General features: G+C 45.2%; 1 protein-coding gene across 1 annotated transcript in view; it reads right to left on the bottom strand.

The window, feature by feature from the left end:
- Positions 1–19,965, bottom strand: part of IGFBP5 (insulin like growth factor binding protein 5) — a 44,129-nt gene extending 24,164 nt beyond the window's left edge. The window contains exon 1 of the mRNA XM_056861375.1: positions 19,635–19,965. Within this exon, the coding sequence (XP_056717353.1) occupies positions 19,635–19,965 (331 nt within the window). The remainder of the gene's footprint in view (positions 1–19,634) is intronic.
- Positions 19,966–24,097: the final 4,132 nt, after the last annotated feature.

The following is a 24,097-nucleotide window of genomic DNA, read 5'->3' as shown; positions in this document are numbered from 1 at the left end:
TGGGCCAATCAATGTCGTTGTGAAGATAAAGCTGAAGAAGACAACCAGTACACTGCAATAGATACATTCAGGACTCAAAATGGTCTGTAACCACATCATAAAACAACATTAATTCAGTAACAATGTGCCAGTCATTTACCAAGACTATATCACTTAACCCTCCCTAAGAATGGGGGAGGACTGGGGGACAAAATTCAAGAAGCTGGGATCCCCCTGTGTTTGAGTTAGGTTTGGATGACATGAGGGGGAACCCAGAAGGTACTTCAACTGTGGGCCCATGGTGGCCCTCAGCAGCCTGGGCCATACCCAATTATACCCTTCCTTATCTCTACCCTTCCTTATTATCTGTTCCATTGCTGCCACAAAGTTTCTCTCCCCTTCCACCAGTCTACATACTTTAATGCAAGAGACACTTTGGATTGTCAACATTTGTCTAGAGTTTAAGTGGGGATTCCACAGCATGGGTTTCCCACTAGAAATGCCCACCTCCCAGGTAAACATGGTGTCCAGTGTGGCAGCAGACATACATGTCTGGGATAATCTCTGAAGGATGGTAACTTGATCTTTCGCTTTTGAAGCTCTGAACTGGGCACCTGGCCATGTGAGTGGTGAGTGAAAGCTGTTATCATCCGACAGCTGTTTGGTGCTCAGTTGGGGGTGGGGGAAGACTATGAGAATTCATCACAGTTCAGTTCCTAGAGGTCAAGTGTCTGTGAAACAAACCACACCACAGCTAATGCATTTTAGGTCTGTCCCTTGTCAGAAAGGCTGCAGACTGAAAGATCCTTGGAGACAGGGATACTATCTTAAGAACATTTATCTCTTAATTAATGGAGAAGTGCAAAAGGGGTGAAGGCAAAACACTTGCGATAGGCCTGGCACTTTTTCTGACCCTGAGGATCTGATGTACTTGTTTTGTGTACCTGATCCCAGTATGCTATAGAGAATTTCTGAATTCTACTGAATAGAGAAGCTTTGCACAGCCTGGACAGCTCCTAGTTGCAGACCAGGGTAACTGCCGGTCATAGATGGCACCCCAGCACAATAATTTTAGAGGCTTAAGAAAGCTCTTCAGCATCACACCATCACTTCTGTTGTGAAACCAGAAGAGATCTTATGTTTGGGTGATGCTCTAGGATTCACCAAAAACTCTATGCTTAAACCACAGAGTTTTGAGTCAATCCTTGAGCATCACCCCAATGCAATGACATCACTTCTGGTTTCATGCTGGAAGCTGTGTGTGATGCCAAATCCCTCTAACTGCCCTGTCCAGCGTTGGTGGGAATATAGCACAAGATCTGGTTCCCCCAGTCAAGAGTAGAGGTACCATATTTTTTCTTCCTGTCAGTAGCTCTGTACATAAGTGAGGAAAATCTGCTCCTGTTGGATTCCTTCACTCAGCTGTTAAAGGCACAGAAGAATGTGGCCATAACCAGTGTCTTGAGTAGGCAAGTGTGTATGTTTCAAGGCTGATGGCCAAGCAGAGGGTGCACTATCACTTAGCTAGGCAACCAGAGGGAGACTGAGGGTTGGGTATGGAGGGAAGTGACATCGTGCTCACCATTGGTGCGGCGCCACTTAAAAAACACACACATTCCCCTGCAGGCTCTCATCAGGCTGGCAGGCAACAGACTTGGCTCATCTGCCCTCATCAAGAGATGGGATGTTGCCATAGGGCCTCTGGGATCCCCTGTCCTCCAATGAAACGGCCACTTCACACATGATGGTTTCCTCTGCAGATATCATTTCTATGCAGGAAAATCATATGTACTTCATCACTGGTGGCAAGTGCCTATGTCTATTTTACCATGTGTCCATTCAGCAGAAAGAGGCAATTGGACACAGCTTCCAATCCATGTATTCATGGAAAATACATGGCAGTGGCTGGCATTCCCAGGAGCTTTAGGGGCAGTAGATAGGATGGTGGGCCCACCAACAGAGCCCTCCTGCCAGAAACAGGCAACTTAGGGTCGCCAACCTCCAGATAGTAGCTGGAAATCTATTATAACTGATCTCCAGCAGATAGAGATCAGTTTACCTGGAGAAAATTGCTGCTTTGGCCATTGGACTCTATGGCATTGAAGTCCCTCCCCAAACTCCTCCCTCCTCAGGGTCCACCCCAAAAACTCCCTCCGGTGGCAAAGAGGGACCTGGCAACCCTAAGGCAACTAGTAAGCTGACAATGTTTGTGTAGAAATAATACCTGTGTCGGAAGGCCTTGCATGAAAAATGGCCTTCAGACACCTTTTGCAACAATCCACTGGTCACTTCCCTGTTTTCCTCTCTGGAATTGTACTCTGCTGCCTTCTCCAGGTGCCTTTGCTCGTCTACCAGGAAAAAAGGACATTTCACAGTTCTTTAAACACTGTCAGGACTAAAAAGACAACTAAAGAGCGCTGTACTTTTTCTCCAATGGTCCTTCCAGCAGGCAATGGAATATCACCATAGATGCCCCTGAAACACCATAAGGAGCGAAGTATAATTAGGACTTCAGTTACCAACTTCCAGGTGGGGCCTGGAGATAGGGTTGCCAGATCCCCTCTGGCCACCAGCAGGGGATTGGGGGTAGGGTTGCTAGATCCAGGTTGGGAAACTCCTGGAGATTTGGGGATAGAGCCTCGGGAGGACAGGGAGTGCAATGCCATAGAGTCCACCCTCCAAAGCATCCATTTTCTCCAGGGGAACTGATCTCTGTAATCCAGAGATGAGGTGTAATTCCGGGGGATCCCCAGGTCCCACCTGGAGGCTGGCATCCCTACCTGGATATCTCCCAGAATTATATCTCCTGACTACAGAGATCAGTTCCCCTGGAGAAAATGGCAGCTTTGGAGGATCAACTCTATGGCATTATACCCTCCTGAGATCCCTCCCCTTACCAAACCCTGACATACCTAAACTCTAACCCCAAATCTTCAAGAATTTTTCTACCTGGAGTTGGCAATCCTGATCAGGATATTGTTTTACTTTTTTTAGGCATTCTGGTATCAACTGGTAAGTTGTGTGTATATAGGGGTGGGGGACAGAGTTAAAGGTGATTTGGTGTGGCTTACTTAATGGGGGGCACTGGATTGCATTTTGGCCCCCCCAAACTGAAGCCAGCCTTGAAAGTGGCAAGTAATCCTCATCATAGTGTCAGTACAACTAGAGCAGTGCACATGGGAAAAAATTATATCCCGCTCCCCCTGCTGCCTCTAATGCCTCAGTAATACAATCCTCGAGAGGGCAAAACTCTCCTTCAGACATATTTCAGCTTAGAAGATTCTTGGACATTGGTCAAGGTTTGCCAAGCTTTCAATTTGCATCCCTGCCTTTATCAGGTGTTTGATCTACAGAAATTAGCAGGCAATAATGCCCATCTCTGTGTACTATGAAAAGCTTGCAAACTGCTTAAGGTCAAGCCACTGTTAAAATGCAGAGCACCACAGCTAGGGTTGCCAGCTGTGGCTCTGTGCATTCCTAGATGTTTGGAGGTGTTGCCTGGGAAAAGCAGAGTTTGGAGAGGGATGTGATGCCATAGACATCTGCCCTCCAAAGCTGCCATTTTCTCCAGGGGATCTGGAGAATCTTTGTTATCTGAACATCAGTTGTAATTCCAGGAGAACTCCAGGTCCTTTCCGGAGGTGTGTAACCCTAGCCACAGAAGGTGGTGGAAATGTTGGCAACATTACAGTTGCCTTCATCCAGCCCACAGAATCCAGCAGAACAACGTAAAGACATAATTAAGCTGCAAAAGAGAAAAGGCATATGTGAGGGACAGAAGAGAATGAGCTGAAGCTTTACAAAGGCATGCAGTGGTATGAGGATCTATTATACAGATAAGTAGACATGCAGCTTAGTGATGGCTGATATCTGACTCTGAAGCTGGAAGGCCAATATCCTTCTTTTTGGGAGGGCTTGAACATAATAACAGTTACCTAGAAGTACCTGGTTGGAAAGCATCCATTCAGTCTTTGAAAGCACCTTTACCTGTTATATCACCACCCTTTCCTTAAAACCTCCAAGTAGTAAGAGTCAGCAGCCTTTTTAGAAAGGTAACTCTGCTGCAAAGTTGCTCTTAAAGTTAGGAAATGTAGCTGAATGCTTGTACAAACTTTATCTTCCTGTAGGTACTTGTAATAATTATCACACTAACTAATGCAGAAGGGACTTCATGCAAACTTTAACTGGAGATTTCTAATCTTGTTCACTCTAAACTTAAATAAGGAACAGTTATATTTGAGTCTAGTAGAACCTTATAGACCAGCATTATTTCAAGGTCAAACAAGCCTACTCATATCTGATGAAGTGAGGTTTTACTCTGGAAAACATCTCTCTAAGGTGCTACTGGACTCTAACTGTTTTTCTGCAGACCAACAGGGCTACCCTCTGAACCTATTTACATCAGGATCAGAGATCAAGCAAAGTATGTACATGAGATATTTCTGGCCCTAGGAGGTGGGGAATATAAAGTTAAATTCATCATGTATTTGAAAAGAGTAGGAGTCTAGTAGCACCTTAAAGACTAACAAAATTCTTTCTGAAATTTTGTTAGTCTTTAAAGTGCTACTGAACTCCTACTGTTTTCTACTACTGGTGACAGACTAACATGGCTACCCATCGTGATCTATCATACATTTGTTTAAACTTTCATTCTACAGAAGAAAAGAAAATAACTTGCCTTAGGGAAACTTTGTTTTCTATGTCTTGAATTTCTGCTTGTCAAGCAATTGTCAAATAGGTGTGGCTCCCTCAGCAAGGAGATGCGGCAATGGGGAAAGTGGTAGCCATTGATTCCCCCCACGCTCAGCTACTACAGCTGTTCAAAGAACAGAACTTCTCTGGGGGAGGGGGAAATGGTGACCCAATTAGGATAAATCAAAGTCAGTTCAACAAATCCCAGAATGCATTTCACTGCCTGTCCGCCATGCTATACTGAGGACCAAAAGCATTCCTGGCATTCTAATTTAGGCTCTGAAGCAACTGCTTGGATTATGCTGAGTCATTTCTGTCTGTTGTGAAGAATGCAGTGTGTGAAGTGTAGGGTTGCCAACTTCTCTCTCCCTCTCTCTTTTTGCAGGCTGCCTGTGATGTTAACAGCTTTGTGACAGGCAGAAGAAGCAGATAAAGCTTCTACTACCATTGCCTCTTGGGTTATCAAGAAAAGTTTCTTTTGCTGAATTTCTGATACACATCTAAAGATACATTTTTTTATGTCCCAAAACATGGCAGCCTGGATGAAATATAGTCACTCATAGATCATATCCTAACAAAGAACCCTGTATTTCAAAATTGAAGTCATATGTAAACTAGCTGACCAAAACCCATAGAAAATAAACACAATGCTATGTGATGAAGCAATGTCATAGTACAAAATAATAATAAAGCAATAAAGCTGTACCACATGCAACAAGTGGAGAATATTATGGCCTATCAGTCAAGTCACCGGTGATTAAGGCAACCCACCCAAATGATAGGCACCAATTCACAAGCTCTTAGATGAAATGGGATTATGCAATTGTTTGTTCATTGTTCTTCTTTCCGGCTTTCATGTATTAAGAGTTATGCTACAGTACTGAAGTTACTATGAAGGCTGCAAGCATCATTAGAAGGGCCTTTGGGGAAGACCGCTCCGGCTCATGACTGCTTCTGCCACAACACACTGATTCATTTGTATGTTAGCACAAGATGCTTTGTTGTTTTGGCTGCAGCAGACTCATAAGGCTGCCTGTTTGGAATTTAATACTAGGGAATAAATCCCTTTGAACCAATGGAACTTTCTTTTGAAAAATTGTGCCTAAGGTCAGACTGTGAAATTCACCAAACGTTTCCTTAAAAAAACCCAGCCTAACTCTTTTACTTATTTTGTAAATATGACAACCATGTCTGTTGTTTTTATACATCTCTTATTCCAAGCAGAAAACACAGCTTTAAAACCTATTTTAACTCAGCTGCTTCCCTTAGTAACTGCTACCTAAGTTTCATTCTCCACTTTCTGTGGCAAACCCAGACTGGCTGTCACCAGCCACTGGACAGTTAAAACAAACTCAACAAACAGATCCAAGTAACAAATTCCCAATCACAAAAGATTTCTGAGCTCCTTCCCCTCTTCTGGAAATGGATTCTCAGTGGCTGGCAGGATTGACCCCCCCCCCCCGGGCTGCTGCTTGGAAGATACACACCTGGTGACTTGGAGAAACCCATTCACAGAGTATTTGTTCTGTTTGTTTACACAATGTATTTCTGTTCCCATTTTTGTCTGAAAGGGGGATTTCAACAAGACCAGTGAAAGGCAGATACTGGAAAGGAATGGGGGGGGGGGGGAAGCAAAAGTTGAGTGATAGGTGGGGACTTGAAAAAATGAGCGCCTTAGAAAGCATAAACTGCTCTCTAGGGAATCAGAGTATTGTTTCTTCAGTTCTGGCCACTTGAAAACTGAAGGATTGTTGATTTACCAAGGGTAGAAGGGAGTAGATAGGCGCAAGCCAAGTTTTTCAAGCCATTAATTCAATCAGAAATTGCTAGGGCTAAAAGCATTACTTGATTAATCAGCACAATTAACCTATCAAAGGCTCAGTGGCATTTAATTAAAAGCAGTGGTTGGATTTGCCAGTGCTGACCATCTGGTCATTTTGCCATTCCAGCATGGCTCCCTAAGGTGTGTCTAGCAGGAATTCTCAGCAGAGGATGGGGGTGGGTGTAGATTGTAGAACACTTCTCCTTAGAACATTTTGAACTCAGGTCTCCTAAGCTCATTCTACTTTTTTGAGATCATGTTTGCAACCTACCCCCTGCTTGCAAGGAACTTTGAATTGGAGGCATGAGTCCACCACTGGTATGAGAGGAGCAGGGTATTATACTAGATACTTGCAACAACTCTTCAAATTCCTCTTTCTCTATGGATCTTTGTACCTCCCTTCCCTAGCAGGAAAGACTGTGGTTCAGTGGAAGAGTATTTGGTTTGTATATAGATGATCCCAACTTCAGACTGTGGTATCTCTCTGTTTAAAAGAAGTAAGGTTGACCCCATAGCTTGACAACCTAAGCTTTAGGGCATTATACTATTACTCTATTATTTCAAATTTTCTCTATAAATGACTGCTTTCAAAACATGTAATAGATGGCTAAATGTAAAGTTGGCCAAAGTTTCTCCTAGGCCATTTATGCATGGCAGTTTCCTCGCGGTCACCCTGCTGACTACTTTAGGGCTTTGCTTTGATTACCCTTGCATTTTCTGACCATCAGAGGTCACCTCGCTCTCCATGTGCGTTCCCACGCATTTCCCCCACGTTTTCTGGATCCTGGCTCAACATGAATCCAGAAAACGAGGCCAAGACGTGCGGAAACATGCGGGGAGAGTGAGGCGACTTCTGATAGTCAGAAAATGCAAGCATAATCAAAGCAAAGCCCCAGAGTAGTTGGCGGGGAAACAGCCATGCCCTAGATTAAGAAGAAAGGTCTCTGAAGAGTGCATATTAATGGAAGTAACTTAGGGCGCTTTCACACATGCTGAATAATGCACAGGAATTTTACTGTGTGGAACAGCAAAATCCACTTGCAAATGATTGTTAAAGTGCTCTGAAAGCGGATCGAAAGTGCATTATTCGGCATGTGTGAAAGCGTCCTTATTTTGTCATTTATGTGTGCATATATAAATTGAAATATAAATTGAAAAATAACAGCAGTATGGTTAAATATACTTTAGTTGCTTAATTCATTAGATTACTCATTAGAACTGAATGACTGTAGCTCCTCCATTTAAGAAAACCCCAAAACCTCTGCTGGGATGCTGTCTGGAAATCAAAGAGAACAGATATTCTTTGGATGGTGTGGGCATTTTCAGAAATATTCCACACTTAAAAAAAGACACACACACACACTGTTCAACCTTTCCCTATTATCTGGTCCTTTTTGGACTGGCCTGCACAAAAGGCTCTAGAATATTTAACCCTGGCAGGTCTCATACTTGACGGCCATATTCCTGGAAAGCAAGAGGAAGGGAGTTGAACTCAAAGTACTGTGACAGAGTGGACGACAAGGATGGTCTTGCTCCTTTCTTCCCCATTACAACTTCCGAAGCAGCACAGCAGACAGAAAATAGCAGGTTATTATTTCCCCAATAATTGGATCTCTATGCTTGAAAAGCTTCAGGTGTTATATTACTCCTGCCAGTTAGCGCAGCAGTTTGCATATCTATAAAATGTTATGCACTGTGCGAATGCTCAAATGGCTGTGGTCAGTGCTTTCTTTTTGCTTTTAAAAACAGTGCTTGTTAGTCATGTATAAGGTTGCACTGATTTTCATCAGTTCCCCCCAAAGGTGCTGGTATTCAGTATGGGTGAGTACTGACACACACACACACACACACACACACACACGGGTTGCCAGGTCCCTCTTCACCACTGGCGGGAGGTTTGGGGGGCGGAGCCTGAGCAGGGTGGGGTTTGGGGAGGGGAGGGACTTCAATGCCCTAGAGTTCAATTGCCAAAGCAGCCATTTTTCTCCAGGTGAACTGATCTGTATCGGCTGGAGATCAGTTGAATTAGCAGATCTCCTGCTACTACCTGGCAGTTGAGCAACCAAAATAAACACCACTGCACTAATACCACCGGTAAGGAAAAAAGTGCAGGAAATGCTGGAAATAAACGGACAACACAATAGTGTAACAAAGTGTATCAAGTGTACAAATTAACATATAACAAACACACAACATTATACAAAACTCTTTCAAAGTCCAAGGTACACAATGCTAGTTTAAGAGCCAAGCATCAAGAATTTCTTCATGTAGAAATTGCTAGGAAGACGATCGTTTCGGTATTCTTCATCAGTTCCATTTCTATACATGAAAAGATACTTATGTAATTTAAAAAATTTATATTGGATCCTCTATACACCCCATAAAAACTAGAATACTTGAACATAAATCTAGAATAAGGGCGGGCATCTGTTCCGCCCCCGTTGTGGAACATTTTCTCAGAGCGCGCCATAACGAGAATGACCTCCTTTTTTTGTCCTTTGGCGCTTGAAAGGTAAACCATTTGATAAAAGAAATACAGAACGACTACTTAGACAAAAGAAAGCTTATTTTATTCATTTATTTCAATCTTTGGAACCACAAGGTTTGAATTTAGACGATTTATCATGCTTTATTTAATCCTGTCTCTTTAAGAAACTTGGGACTGCATACGCCACCTGTGGCTAATTTAACGCTACACACTTTGCAGCTGAGGCAGTTACTTGCAGTATCCCGTTGGGAACAGTTGAAACGTTGAATCTGTCTGTACAACTGTGTATTGACAATGTTGTATCCTGTATTGGAACCCTAATCCAAAAGATCATACACAGCTTGATTTCCTATCAGTTTGAGAGAGAGACTGAATTTAATTTGGATAACCTTATGTGCATATAAGAGAAACCTTAACTGTAAGGAACATTTATTATGTTATTATTATATTAATTGTTTTAAAGTAAATTACATAAGTATCTTTTCATGTATAGAAATGGAACTGATGAAGAATACCGAAACGATCGTCTTCCTAGCAACTTCTACATGAAGAAATTCTTGATGCTTGGCTCTTAAACTAGCATTGTGTACCTTGGACTTTGAAAGAGTTTTGTATAATATTGTGTGTTTGTTATATGTTAATTTGTACACTTGATACACTTTGATACACTTTGTTACACTATTGTGTTGCCGTTGATTTCCAGCATTTCCTGCACTACCTGGCAGTTGGCAACCCTAACACACACACACACACACACACAAACACACTCAGCTATGCTTGACCATAGAGCTATTACAGCAGAAGGGTGCTGGACATTTGGCCTGCTGGTTAAAGTTACAGTCTACAATGGGTGCTCTCTTATCCCTGAGACTTGCCCTGTGAGGCCTTAGAAATGTCTGTCTTGTCTCCTCTGCCTTTGAATATGTACAGAAGGCCAGGAAGGAAGATCCTATGCAAACCTTCAGGAGGCACCATCAGTATGATGGCATCTAAGGATGCTGCAGTCTGGAGATTAACATGATATGTTAATTTTAAAGATGTATGTTGCGCCTTTCAATCAAGGCACCTTCCAATATATGAAAGCAATATAAGAAATTAATTGGAGGAGAGGAAATTATGTAAGCCGGTTTGGGTTTCCACTGGGGAGAAATGCGAGGAATAAATGAAATAAATAAGTAAACTTCAGATGGAATTTGGATCCTGGCTCATCTCTTGGTGGTGGAGCAGTGGCTAAAAAAAATGCCACACCTCATCTCATTAAAGCCCCTCCTGTGCGTTCAAGAGCTCAGGTTGGGCCACCTCCAACTTGGGAAATTTCTGGGAATTTGTAAATCTCCAGAAATTTGGGGTGGAGCCTAGGGAGGGTGTGGTTTGGGAAAGGAAGGGACCTCAGAGGAGTATGCTTGCTCAAAAGCAACCATTTCCTCCAGGTAAACTGATCTCTTTAGTCTGGTGATCCATTATAATTCTGGGAGTTTTCCAGGCCCCACCTGGAAGCTGGCAAACCTACAGTTGGGAGGGTATAGTACGGGACACAGTTTAAGATGGGCTAGGGCTGCCAACCTCCAGGTAATAGCTGGAGTTCTCCTGCTATTACAACTGATCTCCAGCAGATAGAGATCAGTTCACCTGGAGAAAATGGCCACTTTCGCAATTGGACTCTATGGCACTGAAGTCCCTCCCCTCCCCAAACCCCGCCCTCCTCAGGCTCCACCCCTAAAATCTCCTGCCAGTGGCGAAGAGGGACCTGGCAACCCTAGGATGGGCATTTAGCAGGGATGTGATCCTATAGAGTGCCTCTGTACACAAACCAGAGGGACACAATGCAAACTGGCGAGGTCAGGGACAAGAACTTCATTCTCCTGCAGAACCTCCCCAGGTTACCATAATAAACAGGCATATGAGGGGCTCAGAATTAAGCCTTCTCTGCCTGCCTTGCTCTTTTAAACTTTCCTAGCAAATACAATCTCCCCTTAGCCCATGAGCTTAGAAACATCAGGCATGATATTTCTGTTCTCCTGGCTGTTGGCAATCCCAGTCCTGGGGTTACAAAGAGTAGTAAATTCAATTAAGCAAATTCAGATGGATCATCCAAACATATCATGCCACATGTAAACAGAAACTATGGCCTGAGAAAATGCAAATCCTAGGATATTGTGTTTAGCAATAAATAAAACAGGAATAGTAGTTAGAGTTATAGCTGCCAAGCCAGCTTTTAGCCTTGAGCTGCCAATAAATGTCTATGTCAATATGCCATGATTGGACCATCTATTAGATCCATTTCATAGACATGAATGCCCTACAAATCTATTCTACTGTCAAACGTGTTTAAATACTGTAGCTGAAATCACATAGGCATTGTTAAAGGCTGAAATTGGATTATAAATCAGCCTTCTGGCGTGGCCGTCTGAAAGTTGACACAAGCACATGTAAAACTAACCTTCCATTTTTCTTCCAAAGTGAGGGGCGGAGTGCTTTAAGTGGCACATGTGAATTCAGCCCTTAACAAAAATCCTAGGGAACAGCATAAGTGTGAACAGATGTAAAGCTTTCTGAGAGCCAGTATGATGTAGTGGTTAGGGTGTCAGGTTCCAGCAGAACCGGGTTCAAATCTGTACTCTGCCACTGAAGCTTGCTGGGGGATCTTGGGCTACTTTAGGGCTTTGCTTTGATTACGCTCGCATTTTCTGATCATCAGAGGTCACCTCGCTCTCCATGTGCGTTCCCGCGCATTTCCCCCACGTTTTCTGGATCCTGGCTCAACATGAATCCAGAAAACGAGGCCAAGACGTGCGGAAACACGCGGGGAGAGCGAGGTGACTTCTGATAGTCAGAAAATGCAAGCATAATCAAAGCAAAGCCCCAGAGTAGTTGGCGGGGAAACAGCCATGCCCTAGATTAAGAAAAAAAGGTCTCTGAGGAGTGCATAGTAATGGAAGTACGAATGATGGAAACCCCCAGGCAGCTTGTTAGGGAACAAGTGAAGAACAGTTGTTTTTTATACCGCAATTTTCTCTACCTTTAAGGACTCTCAAAATGACTTACAATCACCTTCCCTTCCTCTCCCTACAACAGACACCTTGTGAGGTAGGTGTGGCTGAGAGAGTTCAGAGAGAACTATGACTAGCCCAAGGTCACCCAGCAGGCTTCATTTGGAGGAGTGGGGAAACAAACCCAGGAGTCAAAGTCCTCCTGTCTTAACTATTATGCCACGCTGGCTCTCAGGCAAGGCCACACAGAGAGGAGGTGACTCCCAGATTGAACGGAGGCAGAGCGCCATCAGAAAAGTGGGCAGGTAAGCACAGGAAAGAGAAAGTCTGCCTAGTCCTTAAATCAAAAAGAAACAAAACCCTTAAATAAAGCCTGGCCTGTTCTGTTCATGTGCTAGTGGTCCCTTCTTACAGCATGGAAATCTATAGAATTACCTTGTTTGCTGGCGAAATTGCTGTTAAAAACACAGCTATAGTGGCTAGTTGAAAAGACTGGCCAACTTAGACCTGTGTGACAGTAAACTGAGTAGAATATGCCTGATAAGGGCAGAGAAAATGGTTTCCTCAATGTTTTGTGTTGGATTAGGGTAGAAATGATAGGCTACATTTTAGGGAAAGGGGCAACACTCCTGTACCTTTAAAAGTTTCATAATAGACAAATTCAGCAGGTAAAGCTCTCTTGATTGATGTAGCTGCATGCTGCCTAAAAACCTTCGCCTGCTGAAATGTCCTTATCATGAAGTTATTAAAAGTCCTCACTCTCACTTGACTTCTATACCAGGAAAAGTGTTCGAACAAATCATCAAACAGTCCATCCTTGAGCATTTAGAAAGGATGGATCTGATCACTAAGAGCCAGCATGGGTTTCTCAAGAATAAGTCATGTCAGACTAATCTCATCTCCTTTTTTGAGAAAGTTACTGGATCAGGGGAATGCTGTAGAGTTTATCTTGATTTAAGTAAGGCTTTTGATAAGGTTCCACATAGTATTCTAGTTGACAAATTGGGAAAATGTGGGTTAGATCCTATTATTGTTAGATGGATCTGCAACTGGTTGACAGATCGTACCCAAAGAGTGCTAGTTAATGGTTCCTCACCAATTGGAGAGAAGTGACTAGTGGAGTTCCTCAGGGATCTGTGCTGGGCCCTGTGTTGTTCAACATCTTTATAAATGATTTGGATGAAGGAATAGAGGGGATGCTTATCAAATTTGCAGATGATACTAAATTGGGAGGGGCAGCAAATACGGTAGAAGACAGAGCCAAGATGCAGGATGATCTTGACAGGCTGGAGAAATGGGCTAGAACTAATAAAATGCACTTCAACAAAGACAAATATAAAGTTCTGCATTTATGTAGGAAAAATCAAATGCATAATTATAGGATGGGGGAGACTTGTTTGAGCAGTAGTGTGTGTGAAAAGGATCTTGGGGTCCTAGTAGACCAAACACTGAACATGAGTCAGTAGTGTGATGCAGTAACTAAAAAGGCAAATGCAGTCTTGGGCTGCATCAACAGAAGTATAGTGTCCAGATCACTCAAAGTGATGGTATCGCTTTACTCCGCTCTGGTTAGACCTCAACTAGAGTACTGTGTTCAGTTTCGGGCACCACAATTTAAGAAAGATGTAGACAAGCTGGAACGTGTCCAGAGAAGGGCAACAAAGATGGTGAGGGGTCTTGAGACCAAGTCCTATGAGGAAAGGTTGAAGGAGCTGGGTATGTTTAGCCTGAAGAGGAGAAGACTGAGGGGATATGATAACCATCTTCAAGTAGGTTCAAGTAGATTGGAAGGGACCCTGGTGGTCCCTTCCAACTCTATGATTCTATGATTCACATACCCGGCCCCACCTCCAAGTTCTCACATGATGGCTTGTCTATGTGACTGAACCATGAGTACAAACACTGCAGAAAGAACTTCCATTTGACCATTTTAAAGGAATCAGATGCTAGTTAAAGGTTCAGCAAGCCAGTAATGAGAGACTCTTAATGAACATGCGTGTGGAAGAAGTGACCCACAGTTTCTCATACAAACTGTCACACACTATAAAAAGCAGTTTCTGGCATGCACCACCTTGGGCTGCCAACAGGCCTTGGGGAAAATGTCCTGTCCCTTTAACAGAGGCTTAATGGGATGTTATTTACCCAGTGATGATATTTTCCTCCATGCCGTTAAATGTTTCAGCCACCCCTTCACTCTTCAGCATGGTAATGTTGCTCTTACATGTTCTCTCAATTCCACCTTAGAGCAAGTTGTGGTAAACCAGGTTGCTTTACATCAATTCCTTAAACCCATTCCTCCTTCAAAACCCAGGTGCCATCCCTTCCCATCAGAAGTCCCACTGTCTTCCCACAGACATAAAGTCAACTTTCTTGCTCAGAACTTTCTTGCTCAGACACACTCCTTATCTTGTAAGATAAAAAAAAGAATAGAGTTTTTCCTGTTTCTGAGAGCCACAGGCCTGTAGCGACTGGCCCTTGGCTTGAACGTCTAGAGAATTTCAAAGCTGTCTCAGCTTCACATGGAGTGAGAACCATGCACAAAGGGTAGCCAGTTACAAGGAGAACAGCCAGCACATCTTGGCAAATGTAGAAGGCACACAGCTCGCTGCTCCCATGACCCTTGCCCCAACCCTCACCCTAGACTAACCCCAGTTCGCCCTGAGCCTCCACTCCTCACTGTGCACCTGCCACCACCCCCAAGTCCCAGACACTCCATTGCAACTGTTTATTGGGTGCCCTGTTAGATCCGGCTCCCGTAAAAACTCATTTGAGCACAGAGTTCGAGGGGGAACACTCTGTCAAAGGAATGATAAAATATTAAATCTACGACTAGCCGCAGGAAACTTCAGCTCAAGTCCCACCGTGGTGCAGTAGTTAAGAGCAGTGGTTTGGAGCAGTGGACTCTAATCTGGAGAACCGGGTTTGATTCCCCACTCCTCCACATGAGCGGCGGAGGCTAATCTGGTGAACTAGATTTGTTTCCCCATTCCTATACACGAAGCCAGCTGGGTGACCTTGGGCTAGTCACAGCTCTCTCAGCCTCCCCCACCTCACAGGGTGTCTGTGTGGGGAGGGGAAGGGAAGGCGATTGTAAGCCGGTTTGATTCTGCCTTAAGTGGTAGAGAAAACCAACTCTTCTTCTTCTGTCTCGTGAAAGTTGATACAGCAAAAACGGTATTTTTTTAAAGCTATATTCAAGACTCCTTCCTTCCTAGCAACAGTTATTGTTGGCTAAGTGTCTCGTCTTAAAAAAAAAAAGAGGGGGGCGTGGGGGGGGGCAAAGAAAACTTGTAGGAAAAAATGATTTCTAGGAACATTTTTCTCCTTTGAATGGTTATGGGGATCGGTCTACCAGACCCCACATTTGGCCCTTAGGACTGCAGCCATGTGTGTGCATCTACTTGACAGGAAGCTGTATGTGTGCTTGACTACTTGGGAGTAGTTCTGCAAGCTAGGCATGCAAAACATACTGCTGGAAACTATCTTAGCTTCCTGAGTGTGCAGGATATTTATTGGGATCTATTCCCCAACGAGTTGTGCTTCATTAAAAATAAGCTCAGGAATGTTTCTGGCCTTTTTGGTTGCAGAGGAAATCGCCTGGACAGTATGGTTAAGGTTTCTTCACTGCAACTGCTGTTACAGCATGTGACCACCAGAGGATGCTCCTGCCATTGCCGCACATCTTTAAGAAAAAAAGCACTCCTCTCAGGTTAAGAGTTATGAAGGTGTGGATAATGTCTGACATAGCAACATATTCAGTTAGATCATGTGGGGAAACTCTTCTGGGACTGTATCGCCAGTGAATCAAATGACTGCATGCTCCCCATGTCAAACCTCTTATCCTTGAGAAGGATTCTAGCTTTTCTTTTTTCTTTTTTCTTTTTTTTTTTAAGGAGAAGCTTTCTATCATATAACCTCCAGCCCAATTCAGAGATGGTTCAGTCCCAGGAGGGAAGTGTTGCAATCCTACACTTCCAGAAGAATTGTCTGCATCCCAAGAAGAAAACTTGCAGTCTGATGTGGAGCCAGACCACCAGAGTATTTGCAAATAAAGCAAGGGGCTGAAAGGTGTGCAGGGAAATGGCCTAAAGGAGTCACATCACCAGTGTGGAAAGAAGCTGTGGGTTCTGCTTAGCAATATGCAGAAGTTAAGCATGTCACTGGGTGCTGGAAGGCACAGACAATAAATGCCTTGGGCAGCAGATGAAGCAGGACTGGATAAGAGCTCAGCATCTACTCTAGCAGGGCAAACAGGGGCTACTAAATATTTTAGACTTGTCAAATGTTGTATTCTGCCTGTGTGGTAGTCCAGACATTCACCTAGGGCACAGACACATTGAGGCATAAGAAACCAACCCCTGTGTCAAACAGAACATTTATCTACAATTCACAGCCCCAAACGATGGTAACCTATCCTGTTTAGAAACCAGAGGGAGGCCTTTCTTACAACTCAGTAAGGTCAAACACATTTTCAAGAGTAGGAAGAAATAACCATCTCTCGCCAGCAATGCTTACTTTATTATACATACAGTACTAGGGTTGCCGGGTCCCTCTTTGAGGAGGGCGGGGTTTGGTGAGGGGAGGGGCTTCAATGCCATAGAGTTCAATTGCCAAAGAGGCCATTTTTCTCCAGGTGATCTGATCTCTATCGGCTGGAGATCAGTTGAATTAGCAGGAGATCTCCTGCTACTACCTGGCAGTTGGCAACCCTGTACAGTACTGATCCTCTACCTCTGCGCTTCCTGTTCTGGACCCATTTTGGTCATCGATAGATCACAGCTGGGACTGACTCCTTGAGCACTTATTCCTTGGATTTCTGGCCAACCTGGCAGAAGCCTTCAAGTTCAAGGCAAACTTCATTTTTTCCCCTTCAGCAGTTGCTTAGAAACATGCCTATGAAAATATACTTCTCCATTCTCACACTCAACTGTTCTGGTGCCAAGAGCTTTCATTTTCCCTGTGCCTTGCCCTCAGAAATTCCTGATTTTTTTAAAGCCTTGCAGCCATAGAGTTCTGCCCGAGTCATCTATTCCTAATACACTTAGGACATCTTCTGTTTTCAGGGAAAGGTATTATTTGCATCAGCTACTTTTATATTATTGTGAGGAGCAAAGATGCTTCCAGAAATTCACTTGCAAGACTTTGGGAAGTGAGAGGGGCCACTGCCAAGTAGACTGGCCAGATGTCCTTTGTTCTGAAGGATTGCCCAGAACATGAAAGCGCCTTGGAACATGACAGAAATGTCTGAAATATTTCAAAGGGATGCTGGATTTTCACAGCATTCATTAAGTTTGAAACTTCTCTCCCTAGAGATCAGGAGAGAGACTAAATTACGCCAACAAGTCATTTTAATATGATAATCAAGATGAGCCTGTCTTTGTTCAGCATTTGCCTTCTAAACCAAAAGTCCTCACAAGACTTGCAGGCCTTAGGCAAACAGTACAACAACTTCCAGAGCCCCTGCAACCCACAAACTGCTTATAGCCAATCTACTGGGATAATCATATGTCCATTTATATGTCTTTCCTCTTTTGAGGGAGTGCAACTGAGAGGACGTCAAATGAACATACATGTGCACAAGTAAAAAAAACCCTGAAGAGCCGTTCAACCATACAGCCAATTTCACTGAAGGTCATTGGGAAAGGTCACTTATATGAGCAGAATCTGACCCACGATGCGAAATCACCTGCTGACCTCCAAAAGGTCCCCCAAATTTCAAGTCAAGGCACAGTTAATTCCTCCCCCCATTTTACATAACAGACAAGAAAATCGTTTTCAAAACTTTTGTGTAAGAGAGATTCCTCATTTTGCTACATAATCCTTCAGACTGTGTAGGAAACATGACCATCAATGGCTACTCTGAGATTTTATGACAGAGCCTGACCAGATGGGGTGAGGGGGGGGGGCTGATCTGTGCAGCAAAAGAGACGTCCAACCCAAGGCTGCTGCCTAAAGACTATAGAGGCCCCATGAGCATAACATTTGCCTGTCCCTGACCGGAGAGACCTCCTCTGCGCACCTGCTGTACAGCTGGAGCATGACAGAAGGGGTAAGGGAGGAGAAGGGGAGAAAAAAAGAGAAAAGGTTCAGGCGTGTTCAGACTCAGTCAAAGTGCTGCTGGCCTCATCCGTCTGTAAGTGGCACTGTTGTTACTGCAGATGAGGAGTGGAGTGTGCTCCTTTGCATACTGCTGTATTTGCATCTAGTCATATTGTTCATATTACTGAACAAACTGCTGAACTTTCTCTTGCTCTCTCTGCACGCACGCGTGAGCGCGTGCACACACACACACAGACTTGGTGGAAGGGGAGGAGAAATGCTGTAGATGTTCTGCAAGGGGGAGATTTCACAGAACTTTGGGGGAAGCAGATTGTTACAGTTTACTGGGTTATGAGACAGGAAACCAAGTCATATCTCCTCCTCCTCCTCCTCCTCCTCCTCCTCTTCACATAGATCCCACATACAGAATCATCCAAGCAATGGTCTTTGCCTTCAGTCCCTTCCAAAGGCAGCACCTGACATTTTGAAACTTGTGTTTGTTTTTTAAAGGAGCTTTCCCTCTGCCAGAGGAAATGACAACCAAATGGAGCCAATGCCTGTAAGCGGCAGAAGAGGGGTGAAATAAAAAAAGGAAGATTTATTGGCGTTGGGAAAGAGAAACTGTAGATGCAAATCTCTGCTGCATAGATGCAATGAGCAGTTTGGCAGGAAGCAAATGATGAAGATGGGAGGACAGAAATTATTGCTGGGGGGGGGGTTTAGGTTTTTGAGGCCAGGTATGAATAAAGATGAAGAAATGGTCCAGCTGGAATAAAGGACAAGGGAAGCAGTGTCAGGTCTGTCTTTCTTTCTTTCTTTCTTTCTTTCTTTCTTTCTTTCTTTCTTTCTTTCTTTCTTTCTTTCTTTCTTTCTTTCTTTCCCCAATATTATTTTTAATTCTTCTGTTGCATCTGCCAAAGTGACTTAGCCAATGACAGCTCCCAATAGCACCCCAAGAAAATCCCATTCTGGGATTTGGGGCAGAATGGGATGGGCTAGTGGGGCTGCAAACACAGGTTGGAGGTTAGCGTGCATGGGACTGGGTGGTGGAGGGGGGATGGAGGGACTCCTGGGCTTTGACCACATGGCTGCAAATCACACAGTGTTGACTCCCAGATCCAAAGAAGATAGATTTGCTATGGAACCGTGACAGTACCACCGTGGGAGGGGAGGATTTAGATGAAGGTGTACCGGAAGGGAAGTGTCTTGGAAGGAGAGGTGGTTCCTGAAGGCCAAGGGATGAGCCTGGTCAGGATCCAACAGGTGGTGAGGAAAATTCATTCCAGCGTGAAACCAGGTGTGCGATAATGACGGGACAAATGATGAAACAGGAGAGAAGGAAAAGAGCGACCTCAGGCTAGCAAAGGTGGGCAAGGCCGATGCAAGGCAAAAATGTCTGTGGAGGTTACACGGGTTTTGCACAGCAGGGTGAATGAAGGAGAAGGCAAAGCGAGCAGCAAGGGGAAGAAAGCCTTGCACGTAAGAAGGATCGCACAGCGGGCCTGGTGGGGCCGGACGGAAAGCGGGACCGAGCAGGCGAGTGCGGTGAGCGCCGGGCAGGCCACAGCGGGCGCCCCCGAGCGCGCCCCGCTCGCCCGCCAGGCGGGCCCCGGCGAGGACTCACCGCTTTTGGCTTGCTCCCGGTAGGTCTTCTCGCTGCGGCAGGCGCCCCGGGCGTGGAGCAGGGCGTGCAAGGGCTTCTCCTCGCCCGGGCGGGGCAGGCAGCGCAGGCCCTGGGCGCAGCGCTCGGTGTACACGCCGCACGGCCGCCCTTCCGCCAGGGCGCAGGTCAGGCAGCAGCCGCAGCCGGGCTCCTTCACCAGCTCGCAGCCCGCCGGGCTGGCGGGGCACAGCGAGAGGGCCTTCTCGTCGCAAGGCTCGCAGTGCACCCAGGAGCCCAGGCCCTGCGAAAGCCCCAGGCACGCGCACAGCGCCAGCAGCGGCCGCAGGAGCATCTTCGCAGGCGCCCGCCGCCGGCCGCCAAGGCTTGGGAAAGCCAACGGGGGCGCGGGAAAAGTTGCTCCTTCCTTAGAGTCAAAACAACAACAACAACAACAAAACAAAAGAGCTTTTCCACCTCCAAACGATTCTGAAGAATTAAAAAAATGTACAACAGGCTGTCAAAATCTGCAGTGGGGGGAAAAATGGCATCTGCCTCCGGTGGGAGGGAGGGTTTCCCCCCCTGCCCCAACAGGCGGGGGAGGGGGTGCAAAAAGAACAAGCTTGGGTGAGGCCGCACAAAGCCGTGCACAAGACCCCCCCCCCCGCCCCGCCCCGCCGCCGAGCAAGGTCTGCAGGAGCAGCAGGGCCCGCCGAGCAGGGGCGGCCGGCGCTTCTCGCGGCGCTCCGGAGAGGATCCGCAGCCAAGGAAACCCGGCGAGAGGAGCCCGGCTGGCAACAGGTCGAGCTGGGCTTGGTCGAGCGGCCGCTGAGCTGCAGTCGGGACTGGCTGGATCCCCCCCCCCGCCCCCCTCGTCTTCCTAGATTCGCTAAGAGCGACAAAGAGGTTTCCTGAAAAGTTGGAGGATTTTTACAAAGTCGGCGAGAGAGAGAGAAGGGGGAGAAAAAAAGGGTGGGGGGAAGAATCCCACCTCGTAGATCTCCCAACACTTTCCCCCTGCAGAAGTTTCTAAAGAGACTGAATAATGCCGAGCCAGGCATGTCTTTTAAATAGACTGCCCCTGGCTGCCTGCCAGCCCCTCGCTGCAATCTGAGATCCCAGTGACACCTCAGCCTGAATGGGTGCCAGTAGCCAGGGCAAGATCGTTGCGCGCTCCCAGTGTGTGTGTGGGGGGTGGGGGTGGGGGACGCAGCCTCTGACTTCTAGGCTTCCAAAGCCCTGGCAAGGATCAGCAGCATGATTGTAGCGGGGACAAGAACACACACACACACACAAGCCACCCCCAAGGCATCCCTCTTCTCTTTTAGACAAGATTAGAAGGCATCAAGTTCTGCTCGCTGTAAACTGCAGGGAATATTTCAAAACTTTTTAAAATGCTTGGGACTACCATTTTATTCACGCTTACTTGGGAGGTGGCCTCATTGGATACTGAGGATGAAGCACAGGCCGTGTTGCCAACTTTTTAAAAAAAACAAAACAACCTTTGCTCCTCTGCCTTGAATGGGCACTAGCAGGTGCTAAATGCTTATCCCCTTGCAGTGAAAAGTTTCATTTGCTAAGTTCTGTACATCATGCTGATGTTAAAGGCATAAGAGCATGGCAGGACATTATTCTTGGTCAGTTGGCAACTGGTCAGGGTCCCTGCTGTCACCTTATTGCCAGTGTTTGTTCTTTGCCAAAGAGTGTTTACAGGATCAAAGACATATGCAACATTCGATTTCAATTTAGCAAGGGCTCTATTAGTGCATCTGCAGTGGAAAGAGTTATTTGCAGGGTTAGAGACCCCATGCCTTATGTACCATACCTGCAGCTGGCATGGTGGGTGCCCATTGACACATGACATCAGGTCACTGCAGAGTGATAGTCCATATGGCTTCGCAGGTATACAATGTGTTCAGTTAGGGTGTCCTTTGATGCCTGTGCGGTTAGCAAAAAGCAGCTTGCCTATCAAACACAAACAGCTTAAATCCAAAGCACAAACTCAGCCAAAAGGCATGATGGGTCCAAACAGAACTGTACAGAACAAGTCAGCTATGTTTCAAGATGACTTTTTGTCATGTAAAGCGCACCTCGTGAATTGCAAACATTCTTCATCTGCCACCCTTCTCATTGCTCTTCTAAACCCACACCTGGAACAGGATTTGAAAACTTCCCAGTTCTGGAAAGGAGATTTTCCCCCCTCCCTAGGAAGTTAAGGACATATAGTTGCATGCTGCACAACATTATATTTTAAAGGGAGGTTGACCATATAGGTGAAAACAGGAATACACTTTGATCAGCAGTCCTCCCAGGACACTAAAACCCAAACATAGCTAGAGAAGAACATCTTGAACTGCAGCACTCTGAAATTCTTCCTTCCACAAATAACCAATAAGCAATCCGTGTTACCTTCAAGCAAAAAGGGAGGGGACTGAACACAATCTGTCACTTTTGAGCTAGATTCCCCAGGAGCGACTTCCCCCTTCCCTTCAGCGTGGACCCCAGGTCTTTCATCTGTCTTGAATATGCCTGCATTGCATAGCTTTTGCCACTAGAATGCACCCTTATCTATGATAAGTCTTTGGGCCAGCTGCTTGAAAAATTTAACCCCTTTCTACCTTTCATTAACTCTCTTTATGCTGGCTACTTTAATGTCTTAAATTCTCTCTTGTACTATTGCTGCTTGAATAGTAGAATGACCCCAGAGACTTATTTTTTTGGAAGGATGACACCGAATGGCCAAGGGCTTTTTACTCATTGTAAATTCAGTCATTGTTATTATTATTATTACATTATTCATTATCTGTTTGTCCCACCTGCCCTCTAAGGAGCTCAGTGTGGCATACATGGTTTGCCTCTCTTCTATTTTAGTTTCCTGACAACTCTGCCAGCCTCCTGGAATTACAACTGATCTCCAGACTATAGATATAGAAGAATCATAGAATCATAGTTGGAAGGGACCACCAGGGTCTAGTCCAACCCTTGCACAATGCAGGAAATTCACAACTACCTCCCCCACACCCCCAGTGAACCCTACTCCATGCCGAGAAGATGGCCAAGATGCCCTCCCTCTCATGAACTGCCTAAGGTCATAGAATCAGCATTGCTGACAGATGGCCATCTAGCCTCTTCTTAAAAACCTTCAGGGAAGGAGCACTTACCACCTCTCGAGGAAGTCTGCTCCACTGAGGAACCGCTCTAACTGTTAGAAAATTCTTCCTAATGTCTAGATGGAAACTCTTTTGATTTAATTTCAACCCATTGGTTCTGGTCCGACCTTCTGGGGCAACAGAAAACAACTCGGCACCATCCTCTACATGACAGCCCTTCAAGTACTTGAAGATGGTTATCATATCCGCGCTCAGTCTTCTCCTTTTCAGGCTAAACATACCCAGCTCCTTCAACCTTTCCTCATAGGACTTGGTCTCCAGACCCCTCACCATCTTTGTTGCCCTCCTCTGGACGCGTTCCAGTTTGTCTACATCTTTCTTAAATTGTAGTGCCCAAAACTGAACACAATACTCTAGGTCAGTGGTTCCCAAAGTGGACAGTACCACCCCCTGGGGGGGATTACCTAGGGGGGGCACTAAGAGGCAAGGGGGCAGCAGGGGACCCGCTAGAGTTGGGCCCCTTCACTAATTTACAATAGATCAAGCTATGGCACCATGCTGGCACATTGGGTGGAAACTATCAGCACTTTTTTCCAGACTTTGAAGAGCTGGTGCCGCTGGATCAAGGTCATCAGTTTTGTTGAATAAATTTCAACTAAAAAGTTTAAATTTGATTTTGAATAGATGTGCAATTAACTGTTACTGTTTTGAAATTTTATTGTTATTATCCTCGTTAGTGAGTCATGCAAGCCCCTATTTTGAATAATGCTTTTTATAGGATAGGGTAAGGGGGCGCTGGGGTTGAGTTTGAGGAACCAAGGAGGCGGTAGCCTGAAAAGTTTGGGAATCACTGCTCTAGGTGAGGTCTAACCAGAGCAAAGAAAACCAATACCATCACTTCGAGTGATCTGGACACCATACTTCTGTTGATACAGCCCAAGATCACATTTGCCTTTTTAGCTACTGCATCGCACCGCTGACTCATGTTCAGTGTTTGGTCTACTAAGACCCCAAGATCCTTTTCGCACATACTACTGCTCAGACAAGTCTCCCCCATCCTATAATTATGCATTTCATTTTTCCTACCTAAATGCAGAACTAAATGCAGATCCCTTTGTTTCCCTGTCCACTTTCTGGAATAGGAAGTTGTCAGCAAGACAAGTCAGGAATTTATTGGATCTTGCATTCTTATCAGCGTTGGACTTCCAACAGATATCCGGGTAATTAAAATCTGCCATGACCACCATGTCCTGTCTCTTTGAGAACTTTGTAGTCTGGTCTAGGAGTGTCTCATCCAAGTCCTCTGCCTGGTTTGGTGGTCGATTAGCAGACCCCCACCATAATATCACGATTATTTCTTACTCCTTTTATTTTTAC

This window comes from Euleptes europaea, chromosome 15 (genome assembly GCF_029931775.1).
Source record: "Euleptes europaea isolate rEulEur1 chromosome 15, rEulEur1.hap1, whole genome shotgun sequence".
NCBI lineage: Eukaryota > Metazoa > Chordata > Lepidosauria > Squamata > Sphaerodactylidae > Euleptes > Euleptes europaea.
This window is presented reverse-complemented; position numbering and strand designations above follow the sequence as displayed.